This window comes from Echeneis naucrates, chromosome 15 (assembly GCF_900963305.1).
Source record: "Echeneis naucrates chromosome 15, fEcheNa1.1, whole genome shotgun sequence".
In the NCBI taxonomy this organism is placed as follows: Eukaryota; Metazoa; Chordata; class Actinopteri; order Carangiformes; family Echeneidae; genus Echeneis; species Echeneis naucrates.
In genome coordinates, this window is record NC_042525.1 from 19,898,291 (window position 1) to 19,914,059 (window position 15,769).

The window sequence follows — 15,769 nt, forward strand, 5'->3', positions numbered from 1 at the left end:
GGCTTAAGCAGCTACTTTGTCAGGAGAAAAAGACTGTCGTGGGTGTTTGCCATTCTTCTCACGAAAGAACATTTAAATGTAGGCTAAGGATTTGACACCATTTCTGTCTGTTTCATGAACAGAAATTTGTCTTTGTGAGTGTCTCACTTCTTCTCTTTTGTTGACCACTCATTGTCAATTTCTTGGCATTCTTCGTCTTTAGAATTGTTGGGTCATTTAGAGAAGTGTATTTACAAATACAGAATATTCCCCATTCTAACTTCTCCAAATGTTGAAGAGTAACAGCAATGTGATTCTGCATCAGTTGTACAGTCTATTTATATGAATGTAATGGTTTATGACATGACGTGGCATTGGGACACATGGAAGATCAAGATTTCCCCCCCCCCCCAATCCAATAATTTTTTTTCTCCATACTTAGGACAACTAGTGTTCTTGCTTGTAATTTAAATATTGTATCCATTGAATCTGTACTTTTATTGTACTACCAGTCTTTGCTGTTGCTGTTGCTGCAAACTCTGACCAGGGAAATATCTTTTGGCTTGAGATTGAGTGATAGTGTTATGCTGTAGTTTTCAAACTTTGTCTTGTAACCCAGAAATTTATGCTGTCTTTACAGTTTCATGTAAAAACGCAGATTAGTTGGAAAGAGGTGTGTCATTATTTTGACTTGTTTTTAACTTCTGCCACATAAGGCAGTGGTGGGAGAACTGTTGGCAGGGTGAACTGGTTGCTCATTCCAGGATTGCTAGTCTTGATTGTGTGGCTAAAACACATGAACATGCACGCACACAGTGAAACACAAAGAAGAGACAGATATCTATCTCTGAGAATACAGTAGTGACTGAGCTGAAATGTAACAGGTGCACATGCATGTCTCCTACTCAAGCCAAATTGTCTGGTTACATTCGACAGGGTGAGAAAGGAATGAATATCAAAATTGCTACCATGATTGTTTCCATTAACAAAGATGCATCTTTCTAAATCTGGAATTATAATGAGTCTTTTTTAAAGAATTTGATCTTATTACCATGTTACTTTGTTGTTATTTTGAGACTGAATTCAGTATTCAGTACGGATGCAACAATATTCAATATTTTGTTGAACCGTTCAATACGTCCTGTTCGGTTCAATACACAAAGGCAAACAACGGTATTTTGGTTCATTTCAACCCATCACGTAACTTGTAACAGTACATGCTTTGCAATTAGATAAACAGTAGAGAAAGTAGCACTGCTCTATCCATGCTGCTTTCAGAGCCAATAAGAAATCTCTGAATTTCCCAGGAGCCAATCAACACTTGGCATGTAAATGCTGGAAAAGAGAGTGGAGAGTAAACCTTGAGCAAACATGGCGAGTGAACGGGACTCAAAAAAGAAAATTTGGAGTGGTGCCGTCCTCTTACAAGTCTGTGGTGTGGGATCATTTTCGATTTAGCTTCAACTACGATGACAATTGAAAAATAACAACAAACAAAGCATGGTGTGTAAGCATTGCTTTCCAGTTGTTTAACCATTTGGAATTGGTGCTGCACTTAATGCCATGTTCACTTTTTTTTTGTATTTACAGTAGTTTGAGTGTGTTTAAAATTTTGTTTATTTTTATTGGATACTGCACTTTATATTTGATATTGCCTATTTTTGATAAAGAGCAAGTAAGATAAGTGTTCCCTTTTTATGATACATTTTGTGGTTTGACTAAATCACTGCTATTCCAAATCAAATCAGATTTATTTGTATAGCGCCAAATCATAACAAAGTTACACCAAGGCACTTTACATGTAACTGAAAGATCTGACTCCAGATTTACTCTTGGAGACTCTAGAAACCACAAGTAAACCTCCATCTAGAGAGCGGAGTGGCCTACTACGACAGTAAGGAACTATGAGCTCTCTGAGATATGATGGTGCTTGGCTTTATACGTTAACGGAAGGATTTTAAATTCTACTCTGGATTTTACCGGCAGCTAACACAGGAGAGATGATCTATTTTCCTAGTTTCTGTGAATATTCGTGCAGCAGCATTCTGAATCAACTGAAGGCCTTTCAGAGATTTGTTTGGATATCCAGATAGCAATGTTACAGTAGTCCAGCCTAGAAGTTACAAATGCATGGACTAGTTTTCCCTGCATCCTCTTGAGATGGGATGTTTCTGATTTTCCTAATGTTTCTCAGGTGGAAGAAAGCTGCCCTACTGACTTGTTTTATGTGAGGGACAAAGGACATGTCCTGGTCAACAGTTACTCCAAGGTTTCTTACAGTGGAGCTGGGAGCCGAAGTAATGCTGTCCAGACTGATTTGATGATTAGATCACGTTTCTTTGAGGTGCTTAGGGCCGAGTACAACAACTTCAGTTTTGTCAGAGTTAATGAGTTTTGGGTCCTCCAGACTTTTATATCTTCAAGACATGTCTGCAGTCTATATGACTGACTTCATTTGGCTTCATTGATAAATACATCTGAGTGTCATCTGCATAACAGTGAAAGTTGATGCTGTGTTTCCTGATGATGTTGCCAAGACAAAGCAGATAAAGAGTGAAGAGGATTGGCCCAAATACTGAACCCAGTGGGACTCCATTACTGACTACAGTAGGAGGGAGGAGCTATTGTTAACATGAACAAACTGATGTCTATCTGATAAATAGGATTTGAAACACCTCAGTGCAGTTCCTTTAATGCCAATACAGTCTCTGTAATAAAATATTATGATCTATGGTGTAGCACTGAGCTCTAAGAGAATAAGTATAGAGGAGGAATATCATTGCAGACTTTAACCAGCACTGTTTCTGTGCTTCTCTGATATTCTATTTGTAACATTTAAGCAGTTTCTAATTATGATGGCTACAATGTTTGTTTTTTTTTTCATTGGAAACTGCTGTATTTTATAGAAGGGTGTCATATTTTTTAATCAAGTGGTTTGACTATATCTGTGCTTGCTTTTAATTATTTTTTACATGCAATATATTGCCTTTTATCGGTATCGGCCGATGTTGGTCATTTTTTAACTTATCGGCATTGGTCTGATAAGTAAAATTGTGTCACTACTAACAAGCAATCTTTATTTCTGTCTAGTTGCCATTTCTGCGTGTGTTTCGGCAGGGGGATTTGGCCATGTGACAGTGTCAGTGTAACATGCACAAGATTGTGGGATGTTTAACTGAAGAATCAATGTCAGCGGTGTGGATGTTTTTCACAGTATCAAAGGAAGATACTCAAACAGCAGTATGTAATAATTGTAAAGGCGAGTTAATGCAGGGAGGGTGCCGTGTAAAATCATTCAACACCACCAGTTTCATATGTCAGTAACAAACAAGGTAATGGAAATGATTGTTCTTGATGATCAGCCATTTTCCATTGTGGAGGATCAAGGTTTTCGCGGGTTGACAGAGCGCACTGAATCCCGCTATAGCCTGCCAAGTCGGCGCAACTTTTCAGAAGTTTCCCTCCCTTCTTTTCACAAAGTGGTGGCCACACATATCCACTAGGGCTGAAAGATTATAAACACGTGATTATGTGTGTGAGAGAGAGAGAGAGAGAGCGCCACACCACTTGTCTGCATCAACTTTTTATGCTGCACCTTAGCCTGTTGCGCAATGGTTTCTGGTTTGATGGAACTGTCAGAAACTGACTCAACTGAGACTTCAGTCTCGATGAGGAACAGTACATCAGCGATGTGGAATTATTTCAGCTTTAAAAAGGAAGATGCTGCAATGGTGTTGCTACTTCATCTGGCAAAACAACAAACCTCTTCCACCACTTAAAAATCACCTCAAAGCCATTTACAACAGCGAAGCACCAGTGTGCCACACACGCTAAACCCAAGAGAGGCGTCATTGCCTGACATGTTTGAAAGAGCTGTATGTCTATTGTATGAACGTAGTCAAGGGTGTAACATTGGGGGGGGTAAATATTTGTATTAAATCAGAATTATGTGATTATATTGGGGGGGGGGGGGGGGTATTGGTTGGATCTAATTTTTGCGAGGGTCATGACCCCCTTATCCCCTGTCCAAATTACGCCTTTGAGCGTAGTCCTAAATGGCACAGGGATGTCACTCAGGGAATAACTGAGTTCATTGCTAAAGATAAGGTGCCTCTCAGCACGGTGACCAAGCCTGGGTTCACAGCATTGATAAATACACTTTATAAATGGTACAGTATGTTTATTTATCCATCTTTTTATTCATAACTTTATTTACTTCAATTTTCCAAAATACTTTCAAAGTAGTAGAGGCAATTTGTGTGTTTCAGTTTGTGTAAAATGTTACTTACTTAGGAGCAGTAGGATAGATGTCATTTAAAAATATCTTTATTTTGCAGAATGTTTAAAAAGTGCATACAAATAAGCAGTATCTCTTTTTTTCTTTCAAATACATAGAGGTAAAGCCAAAGATTTGTTGCTCTTATGTTTCTGAGCAGTTAAAGTTGTTCATTTATTTCAACTCTTGCATCTCAATGTGACCTTTGACCTGTGATCTTTCAAATCAAATCAGATTTATTTGTATAGCGCCAAATCATAACAAAGTTACATCAAGGCACTTTACATATAGAGCAGGTCTAGACCAAACTCTTTATAAATTTATTTAAAGAGACCCAACAGATCCCCCAATGAGCAAGCACTCAGCAACAGTGGCGAGGAAAAACTTCCTTTAAGAGGCAGAAACCTCGAGCAGAACCAGGCTCGGGGGGGGGCATCTGCCTCGACTGGTTGGGTTGAGAGTGGGGGGGGGGGGACATGTTGCTGCATGGAGTTGAGCTGTAACACAGAATTCATGAAATATGGGACCAGTTGGTGTTGCAGGAACATGGGATGGCGATGAGTCGTCACCTGCAGGATGAGGACAGGGAGAGAGAGGAGACCTGTGATCTTTTAGCCTATGGGAAAGAGCATTCTATGCTAAATATATCTAATATAGTGTTGGCCATATAAAAATAATTCATGACGTTTTGTTGGGGGGGAAAAAAAAAATAAAATTATTTTGAAAATCGCAAATGCAATATGGGAGGAAAAAAAAAATCGCAATTAGATCATTTTCCAAAATCGCTCAGCCCTAATATCCACAAGTTGTTGGACAATGTGACTGACATTAGCTTCACTACAGATATATGGACTTCCGACTTAAGTCGTCTTACAGCTCAGTCAGGCAATGGGCGAGTGCGCTGTTAGAAGCCTGGGCTGCAGCTAGCAGTGCACGATGGAGTGTTAAGCCAGTGAAGGATCTCTGACTGTGTGGGTATTGGAAGGAAAATAGTTGGACATTTTCGCCACTCTCAACTTGCCACCTTGCCATACAGCAAGAGTAGTGCATGAAAACTGAGATGCTACAACAAGATGTTACAATCAGGTGGAATAGCAAATATCAGACACAGACAGTGGGTTTTACACAGCAAAGATCACCCTACTGGTAGCTGTAAACGAATGATTTGGAAGTGCTTTCTCTGAGCTGCTTTACTACTTGACAACGGCCCTTGACCCGAGGTACGAAGACTGTTATTTTTGACACAGTCACCAAGCAAGCGACAGTAAATACGCTCCAGAAGCAAGTTGACAAAATGTCACACAGCGACAGCTATGGAGACACCGGACACAGAAGAACTGCAAGAGAATAAGATAAGAACAAGCGATGGGTGGACACTCGCTGCTTGATATGCATGATGAAATTCTGGAGGAAAACTTGATCATCCAACAGCAGGCAGGCCTGACAAGCCACACAAGTGTGCAGGTATGGTGTTATCAGTCTTTTATTCAAATAACCAAGTTAAAATCATTTGAGTAATGAGTTTTACAATTTTATTCATTTGTTGTAAATTCTGTAGTTGCTAAAATAATAGATTTGCTTAAATGAGTGCTAGATGACCAGGGTTAAATAAACCTTTAGCCCTGGTCATCTGCTCAGAGCAAAGTTCAACAAAGCTCTTACAAGGTTAATGCCGTCATCAGACATACATTGTTATACACTTATCTATATTCCTGTAGGTGTGTGGCTAACTGAGTGAGCCCCCCATCCCCAGAAATGAGAGCCCACTGCAGTACTGGAAAGGCAACCTGTCTCGCATTCCTGCCTTGGCCAAAGCAGCATGCAAGTACCTTTCAGCTGCATGTATAAGTGTGGACAGCGAACGTCTCTTCTCTGCTGCATCACATATTGTTGATGTATAGAGAAACGGGATCCAGTGCAAGAAAACAGAAATGCTTTCATCTTTGCTGATGAAGTATGCCTAGACTATAACCTACAGTGTCAGGTGGAAACACTGTTTAAGTGTTTGGGATATTTATTTTCAAAAATGTGCACTGACAGTCAGGACATGTTTTGACATTTTTGATTTAGCCTTATTCACACATTTGAGTTTAAATGGAAGAGCCTTGAGCTTAAAACATGTTTTGCAATTTAATAAAGGCCTGGGTACCATGAATACTGCTAAGTTTGATAAATTAACTTTCTCAGGATGTTGTTTTGATTTGTGATGCTTATTGTGATTTCATGATCCAAACTTTGAGGCAGTTAAACTGTAATTTAGTTACACATTTGCTACAAGTTTTAAAAGTTGTAAAAAAGAAGTAATATTGTTGGTTACTCATGTTTTATGGTGGCTCTGTAACCTCCTTATTTGGAAGTAAAAGAAGTTTTGAAAATAAAGGAAGACATTCAAAAATTCAGTTTCCGTGATCTTCATTATGTACAAAATTTGGTCATCTCTAACTTATTTTAAAAAACAGATATCAGTTATTGGCCATAACAGCAATATTAATATCAGTATCAGCCAAAATTTCACCAGTTTCCTGTCAATCCTAGAATCTGTTGGCACAACCCAAGGATCTGTTCTACACTTTGCTCTGACTGTGTGTAAAGCAATGTGTACTCTGAATACCTATGTATGCAAGCACATATTAGCTTTTGATAATGTGCCCTTAAAATAACCATAAAGAAATGGTGCAATTAACTTAAGACTGGGTTTTAGCTTTTCAATTGCAAAATAGCTTTTTGTTATCTTTATGTTTTGCACTACTTTGCACTGTGTCTAAGATAGAGCTCCAACTATTCAAAACCATGTTTTTCTTCAGTACTATTATAGCTGCTCTAGCTGGACTTTTTGGAATTCCTTTCAATTTCTGTGCAAGTCACTTCCTGTGTTCCTCCAATTGGGGCTCCAAAGAAAATGGAAGCAAGTGCAACTGGAGATGGGTATAAATCAGTGAAGACATTTCGCCTCTCATTCAACAGTCTTCATCAGTTTGTGCCTATCTGACTGCCTGGTGATGAAACATAGGTCTTTAGTCTGTGGAGTCGTTATCAAATCTGTAGATGACAATGGCTTGTTTGTGCATGTTGTTGGAAGTGTTTGTTTCAGTTTTGTTTTCCATTCACTGGTAAGGAGTTGTTGGACTTGATAGTGAACGATTTTTGTTTTTGGAGGCTAAGCTTTTGAATCTCCTGGGTAGAGGTGAAAAGGATGGCATTCTAAGTGGAAGATATGTTGAGTCGCAGGAGGTCGAGGGGTTTGTTCTTCTGTGTTTGGCCATTCGTTTGTGTAGTGGTCCAAATTTGTTCTGTTAGATCTTAGTGCTGCTTTTGACACCATTGACTATAATGTTCTATTACAAAGGGTGGAACAGGAAATTGGGATCAAAGAGCTGCACGAAGCTGGTTAAAATCATACTTATCAGACAGATATCACTTTCATGTTAACAATGACTCTTTCTTTAGTCAATCCTGGAGTTCCACAGGGTTCTGTCCTTAGAGCAATCCTTTTCACCCTATATATGCTTCCCTTAGGCAATATTATTCAAAAGCACATCATCAATTTTCACCTTTTTGATGATACTTCAGATGATACTCAGTTAAACTTGCCAATGAAGCCAGATGAAACTAAACAGCTAATCAGACTTAAGGCATGTCCTACAGCCATAAAGACCTGGTTGACCTTCAGCTTTTTACTTCTGAACTCAGACAAAACTGAAGTGATTATGCTTGGCTCAAAGTACCTTAGAGAAGCATTCCTTTGCATTCCTCATATAAAACAAATCTCTAGGACAGTTTTTTTTCAGCTACGCAATATTTCACAGATTAGAAACAGCCTGTCCCAAGATGATGCAGAAAAGCTAGTCCATGCATTTTTTTTTTTTTTTTTTTTTTTTTACCTACAGACTAGACCATAAAAATTCTGAATTCAAAATCCTTCCCCTAACATACAAAGCTCTTAATGGCCAAACTCCATCTTATCTCAGAAAGTTCAAAGGTCATTAATGCCCCAATAGGCCACTTCACTCTCTCGATGGAGATTTACTTGTGGTTCCCAGAGTCTCCAAGAGTAAATCTGGAGGCAGATCTTACAGCGATCATCGATGTGGTGGACAGATTCTGTTGCAGCTTCCTTTATGACAATGCCTACCATTTAAAATGTTAAAGTTTTGATTACTCTTACTCTCTTAGTTGTGCTGCTATAGGCCTACACTGCTGTGGGTTGCACAACGCACCTGTCTCCCTCCCTCTCTCTCCATCTCCCCTATGCATGTCCATTACAGCATTACATGTCTCTAACTTTGCTTCTTCCCGTAGTATGTGTTTTGTCCTTCCTGTCCTCTTGCTTCCCGTCCCCTTCCTGCAGGTGTTGAATAATCTCTGCTCCATGCTCCCACTCACTACCTGCTGCTGCAAGAGTTGCCTTTAGTTATCATTACACACTACTACTCACTTCCCATTGTAACTTCTTTTTCTCCCCTACTGCCTACGTGCTTTTTGGATGAGTGTATCTGGTGAGGTTGTGTGGGGGTGAGGACTGCTTGCAGGCTTGAGGCAATTAGCATTCCTATATCCAGCGGGTCTGTGGGAATCCTTGAAGTACAGGCTCAGGCGTGATTGTAAGGTTGCAAATCACAGCAGCCACTGCTTTGTAGCGTTCATTTATTTTCAGAATGATGATGCGCCCTTATCTCCATCCCACCTCCAGCCCACCCTCCTTTTCCCCTTGAGTCCCCCCCTTTTCCAGCTGGGAGATTGAATTGTGTTGGAATGCTCTGTGCCTCTTTTCTCTGGCACTTGAATAGGCTCTTTAGTATTTCACACCAAGGTGTCCTTCAGGGTGCGAGGTCAGGCTACCAAAACAGCTTCTAGTGGCGGATTAGGACCAATTAACATCTTTGTACACAAAGAGCTCTGGCAGCTGAACAGACTGCAGTGTGACCCACACTGTCGTTGCTTGCCAAGCCAGTGGACTGCTGCACTTGAACTGAAGTAGTAAAAGAGGGGTGGAGAAAGTTTTCCAAACCTAATGGGAAATGTTGCTACTTCACACCTCATGGACGTATAGGCCATTAAGCAATTGTATATTGTGAAATGAGAGAGCAAACCATTTTTTTTTTTTTTTTTTTTTTTTTAAGGAATCATCACTGTTCTATGTAAGTGTTCTTATAGAGCAAGTGTTCAATCTTTAATCCCTCTGGAAGTACCCATTCACAAATCACGTGTGTTTAACGTCTAATACATTTTCTTAAAGGAATAGTTTGAAAATAATGATGGCTTCCAATTTTTCAGCTAGAGGACCAATGTCGAATTAAATAGTCCAGTGTTTTTATGTATATAGTGGTCGTTTTCAATTTAACAAGGTAACAAACATTAAGATTAAAACATTGAGGCGGATTAATAAATATAAATTCATAAATAAAAGTCATGTTTCATTTTTGCCTGAATTCAAAAGGCACCATAGAGCTACATCTTCACTTTAATATTCAACTTTTTCAATCATGTAATTTGGTAGATTAAATCTCCAGAAATCTGTAACTAAGGAGGTAAATTAGTAAAATTATTTTATTACAAAGTAATAAAGTAATTGCTTCATTAAGTTGTCTATAGTGTAAACTGATAAAGAGCTTTTTATTTTGTTTATTTTTGTTTGGATGTCTCACTGGTCAAATGTAACTTAATGGCCATAGTCGGTGAGGAAAGTAATTCTCTCCCATCACTGTGACCCCAGTATATCAAAAGATACACAGTTTTATGGATTTCTGAGAGGTTACTGTATAATTATGCTGCCCAATTTTCATTGCAGCACTATTATCACTGCTTAGGAAATAACCATATATATAGCTTTTGAGATCCATGGGCAATTTGTAGGTTTAATGTAGCTATTAAGTCCTCTTACAAACATGGCCGACATAGCCAAGCTGCCATTTGTCAGAGAAAAAATATGTAATGCTGCAAAAAAATTGCTTGAATTTTAATAAAATATAACAAAAATATTTTTTGTTTGGGTGTGAGGGTTTTCATTTTCAAGAAAGAAGACCTGAATAATTCTTGATCCAGTTCTGAAGCTAGGCTCTGAAAAACTGTTGTTGATATACCATTAAGCTGCTGTCTTTATGCACTTCGTCATGGGAGGTGAAATTATTGCAGATTTACATGTAGTAATTACCGTATTTTGCGGACCATAAGGTGCACCGCATTATAAGGCGCAATATCAATGAATGGGTCTATTTTCATACGTAAGGCGCATGATAAAACGTATATAAAGCGAAGCACAGTATGTACCGGTATTACAGAAAGTGGCAGAGGTAAGCGTACTACGAACTGTTCTCTTCTTTGTTGTTGCCAGCGATAGCAAACACCTGAAATTAGTATGACATTGGAACAACTTTGTATCCCAACATTTGATTATAATTGGATTATGATATGGACTTGAAAATTGTGTTTACGTCAAAAACGTAATGTTGGCTTGACGTGTAATTATAGCAAGGTAACATTGACTAAATGTTGGATGATGGTTGGTTGCCAGCAATACATAATTAGTTATCTAACGTTGTATGACGTTGCAACCCATATCTAACCACTCCTATTGCGCAGTGGTGATTATCTCAACACAGAGTTGTATAAAGAAATCTATAATCCTGAGAAACAGTAAACTGGATCTAGATATAATTTTCTATTCTTCAATATCTTGCTCTCTCAGCACTCTTCCAGCCAACCTGTAAACACACAGATAACCACACACGCATGCACACTGCTTGTCTGGCTAAAAGAGGGCGAAATGCAGGTGTGTGTGGGAAATGGCTACAATATTGTAGCGCATTGACAGGTTATTTTGTTGGCCTCTACCTAATTAGTGGCATAGTGGAAGCACCCTGCTAAGCTTTAGTGCTTTATATTCGTACCAGTCTGTTCTAATTTCCTTGCTCCTTTGATATCAGCCCTGAGATTGACAGTTCTCAGAGAAAGAGGAACACCAAACCACGATAGAAAGCGCAGGAGCAACAATGCTCCCCACCCCCCTCCAGTCCCATGTCTTACATTCACCCCCAAATCTGCAGATGCGCAGAGGGACAGTGAAAGAGATGGGGGCATTCCATGCAAACTTGAGCAAAGAGTATTGCTTCATTCAAAGAAAGGAACTGGTTAGGTCCAGACATGATGGTTGAAAGTATATTTAAGATTTCTTGGAGGGATATAATCAGGGTGGCCTATTATCATACGATTCATTCTACAGAATCTACGTCACTCCAGCTTTGAATTTTTTTTTTTTTTTTTTCCCCATGTAAGAACTGTCACATTCCTACACAGTTATAGCAGCAGCTGTGATCTGTTATTCCTGCTGTTCCAGAGCCCAGTAACATGATTCATTCCTGATCTAGCTGTATTGTCCTCTGTCCCATCAAGCCTGATATCTGCCCTCCACAGTATACACCATTCACTACAAGTAACACACTCAAAATTAACAAATTTTTTTAGTGAGTATCTGAATGAAAGTTTTATCAAACCTTCACCTCGGTAGGATTTAATACAATTAAACCTCTCCTTAGGTAACATTAACAAAACGGGGCAGACACGTGCTTAAGTTGGCTACACATACTGTGTTGACCAATTTTCACATCTGAGTTGACTTGAGGGGAAATTAACAGAAATCAGTGAGCCCGTGGAAAATGGTGAAAGCTAACTGAAAGTGATGTCAACAGATACATCAATTGTGAAACGTGTAATGCAAATGCTTTAGAAATTAATAAAAAAAAAAAAAAATCAACAACAACAAAATATAGTAAAATGCACAGCAGCTTTGAGCACTTCCATTGAAGTGGCAGCATATTCTTTTAGTCCATTTTGCTGCAAGTATCACTGGAGAGAGGCCTTCCACTAACCTTCATCAGTGATGACCCTTCATTTGTAAGTCTGTAATTGGGAGACATGTACCTGTGTAATTGTAGTCACTATTCGTGAACTAGTGAATTTCATAATTTTTTTTTTTTATTGCCTGACATTTGCCTGCCTTTGACATTTGGATCTGGAAGTATTTGAAAGCTGTTGACATCTGAGTGTGAAAGGTCATCTTGTGATTCTTAAATGTATTAGCTGTGAAGACATCTATTCTTATCGGTGGCTTTCAGCTACATGGGGAAATCAGAATAATGTCACCATTGCCTTATTTTACTGTCCTGTGGCCTCTTGAAATAAAGAAGTGAATGAACCATATAGCTCTTCTTTTTTTCAGCTTACTCTACTGTGTCGGGTGTAAATGGACCCTTGGTGATCCTTGATAATGTGAAGGTAAGGTTACTTAGGTTATTTTTATTAAACTGCATACATCATTAGCACAATCAAACTACTGCTGTAATTATAACTACTGTGTTAATGTATATTCACTTGTTGTGAAGATTAAAATAGAGAATATCTTAGTGAGGTTGGGATTGAAAACACTATATATATATATGTGTGTGTGTGTGTGTGTGTGTGTGTGATATAAATGTTGTATAGCTGCTGATTCTATTCAAACTCTTTCAACTAGTTTCCTAGATACGCAGAGATTGTTCACCTGACCCTGCCAGATGGCACCAAGAGGAGCGGCCAGGTCCTAGAAGTGATTGGAAGCAAGGCAGTTGTCCAGGTGAGAAACAGTCTAATGTTTGACTGGTCGGCACCTGCTGCAGCTGCCACTGTAAATAGTCAATGTGGTAAATGTGTATTAATAGGCAACTGAAATAAATACAATTCTGAATACAGCTTGCACCTTGAGGTAACTTAAGTAAAACTCAAGTTCTCAGAGGTCTCTTTCATCCCTCTGCTGTGACTCCCTGTGGCTTTGAGAAAATAATGTGAAAAAATAATAGCTATTTAAATTTAAAAAAAAAAAAAAAAGTGTCCTATTTAGTTATTTTTTTTCTATGTAATACTTATGATTCTAGAGATTTAGGTGATCTTGCAACATTGAAATAAATAGTTGGTTTTTTTTTTTAACCATTTTGTTGATCGACATGCATCTCACCTTGTTTACCTCACTTGAGAGGCGACTTATTTTGAGCTCTTGACCCCAAGTCAACTAAAGTTGGTTTTGTGGTTTTTATTTGGTGGGAAGCATGCCCAACGGCTCTTTTAATGTTGAAGGTTGCCAACCCCTGGTCTAGGGAATCAACAAGCGCAGATGGGATATAATAAAAAAATTATTCTGTAATCTCCTGAAATTAAAAATCTCAATCACACGCTTTTCATATTTTTATTTTACACACAGGCCACCAGTCCTCTTTAAAAAAACAGCAAAGTCACTAATAACTCACATTACAAGATTCAAACCAGTAACCTTTAGGAATACCTGTGTTATTTATTTATTTTTTTTTTAATGAATAGTATAGAATAAAAACAGGTCAGATGGACAATATTCACATCAGAGCAACATGCCACTGAAGATGTATTGAGTCAGTGAAGTTGTCAAATATGCCACCTGAGGTAATTAATATATCAACAGGTTGGAACGACTTTTCCATTGATGATACCACACATAGTTCATTACTTATGTAGCCTTTTGTTGAAACAAGGATATTATTTGACACAGTTTGTAAAGGTCGACTTCATGCAGCATCCTTAACACTGGTTCCACAAGAAATACATCAGTGCTCCTAAAACACAGAAAAGCATTTTTCCAAAGAAGATGAAAAGAAAGATCATCAGTATTGGCAGCTGCTTCTCAGGACAAATGAACATTGACCGGAATGATTTAGTCTGGTATGTTTGGTGTGGGGGCAGCACTGGAAAAAGTGGTTAGCGCTATTTCCCCACAGGAAGAGGGTTGAGGGTTCGATCCCTGGGCCTGGGGCTTTTCTATGTGGAGTTTGCATGTTCTCCCTGTGCCTGCATGAGTTTCCTTCAGTTACTCTGTTTTCCTCCCTCAGTCATGCATGTCTAGGTTGATTGGCTACGCTGAATTGCCTGTAGGTATGAGTGAGTGATTGTGTATGTATTGGCCCTGTGATGGACAGGTGACCTGTCCGGGTTGTGCCCTACTCTCAACCGATATGACCTGGGATGAGCTCCAGTAACCCCCTTGACCCGGAAATGTATAAGCGGTAGAAGATGAATGAATAAATGAATAATAATGATTGCATTCACTGCATTAGCTTTTGTAGTATTTTCAGTAACCGAAAGCGACATAGGAAGCATTTTTGGGTGATAATACTCATACTCTAGCATTTTCATGGTTATCTTGTGACTACTCAAGCCCAACGGTACTTTATTTTTAGTTGTAATTACTATATATTATCACATTCATCATTGTAAGCATGTTAGTATGCTTATGTGTTCATTGCATGTCTCTGAACACTGGTAATAATAATTAATCACAATCGAGGAACTGTCTCTTTAAATTGAACTTCCTCCCTTCGTGTTTGTGCAGGTTTTTGAGGGAACATCAGGTATTGATGCCAAGAAGACGGCCTGCGAGTTCACCGGGGATATCCTGCGTACTCCAGTATCAGAGGATATGCTGGGTATAATAATCCTGATTAGCATGACTTCACACTGCTACATTACTCTTTGCAACTTGAATATGAAAATGTTATAACATGGTCACTGCTTTATTTTCCTAATTTGATCATTTCATTCGTGTTTTTAATCTACTCAATGAACAGTTAAAGCAAACGGCACTATAGCAAACTATATCTGAATGTTTCTGTCAGTTTGATTATATCAGTACAACACAAGGTCATATATATATTTGAAAAGCTCCATGAAGTAAACATGCCTTTTGTTTGTGAAATATCATAATGTCTGAATTTATAATAGCTTGTACTTGCTACTTCTGGACTCTACAAGAGCCATCATAAATGCTCGCTCACAAAACTGAAGGGATCAGATGTGTCAGCTAATAAATCACAATTCATTAGTGTGTATTGTAGTCAGATTAGCAACACCAAAAACCAAATAACTGCTCTTTATTACACAATATTCCTGAATCCTATTTAATTTAAAAGAAAAAAAAGAAAATCTTCCTCTTTTCAGGCCGGGTGTTCAATGGCTCTGGCAAACCCATCGACCGTGGGCCAAGTGTTCTTGCTGAAGACTACTTGGACATTATGGGTATGACTTCAATGACCTGCTGATCTTAATGACATTTGTTGTTCATTTCCAAGGCCATATTTCATTTGTATGAGTTACATTGCTGGCTTTACTTCTTGTAAATTGTGGACACAAACTTGTACATTAAATGAAATCATTTCTTCTCATCAACAATCACGTGCTTCACAAATATAGACAACTACTGTATGGACTCACTGTTTTATTTCATCATTAAGTTCCAGGGCTTCATAATTTTTGTGTATTTTAGGCCAGCCCATCAATCCTCAGTGCCGTATCTACCCTGAGGAGATGATCCAGACTGGCATCTCAGCCATTGATGGCATGAACAGCATTGCCAGAGGTCAAAAGATCCCAATTTTTTCAGCTGCTGGGCTGCCACACAATGAGGTAAGACCACCAAACCAGTTCATATGAGCAAGCTTCAAACTTAACACCCGAGTCTCA

The 15,769-nt window shown here is 38.7% G+C and overlaps 1 protein-coding gene across 1 annotated transcript in view; it reads left to right on the forward strand.

The window, feature by feature from the left end:
* atp6v1ba (ATPase, H+ transporting, lysosomal, V1 subunit B, member a) overlaps window positions 1-15,769 on the forward strand; it is a 31,373-nt gene that overhangs the window by 4,530 nt on the left and 11,074 nt on the right. Inside the window, exons 2-6 of the mRNA XM_029520973.1 lie at window positions 12,471-12,526; window positions 12,765-12,863; window positions 14,643-14,736; window positions 15,248-15,325; window positions 15,573-15,712. Coding sequence (XP_029376833.1) covers window positions 12,471-12,526; window positions 12,765-12,863; window positions 14,643-14,736; window positions 15,248-15,325; window positions 15,573-15,712 — 467 coding nt within the window. The remainder of the gene's footprint in view (window positions 1-12,470; window positions 12,527-12,764; window positions 12,864-14,642; window positions 14,737-15,247; window positions 15,326-15,572; window positions 15,713-15,769) is intronic.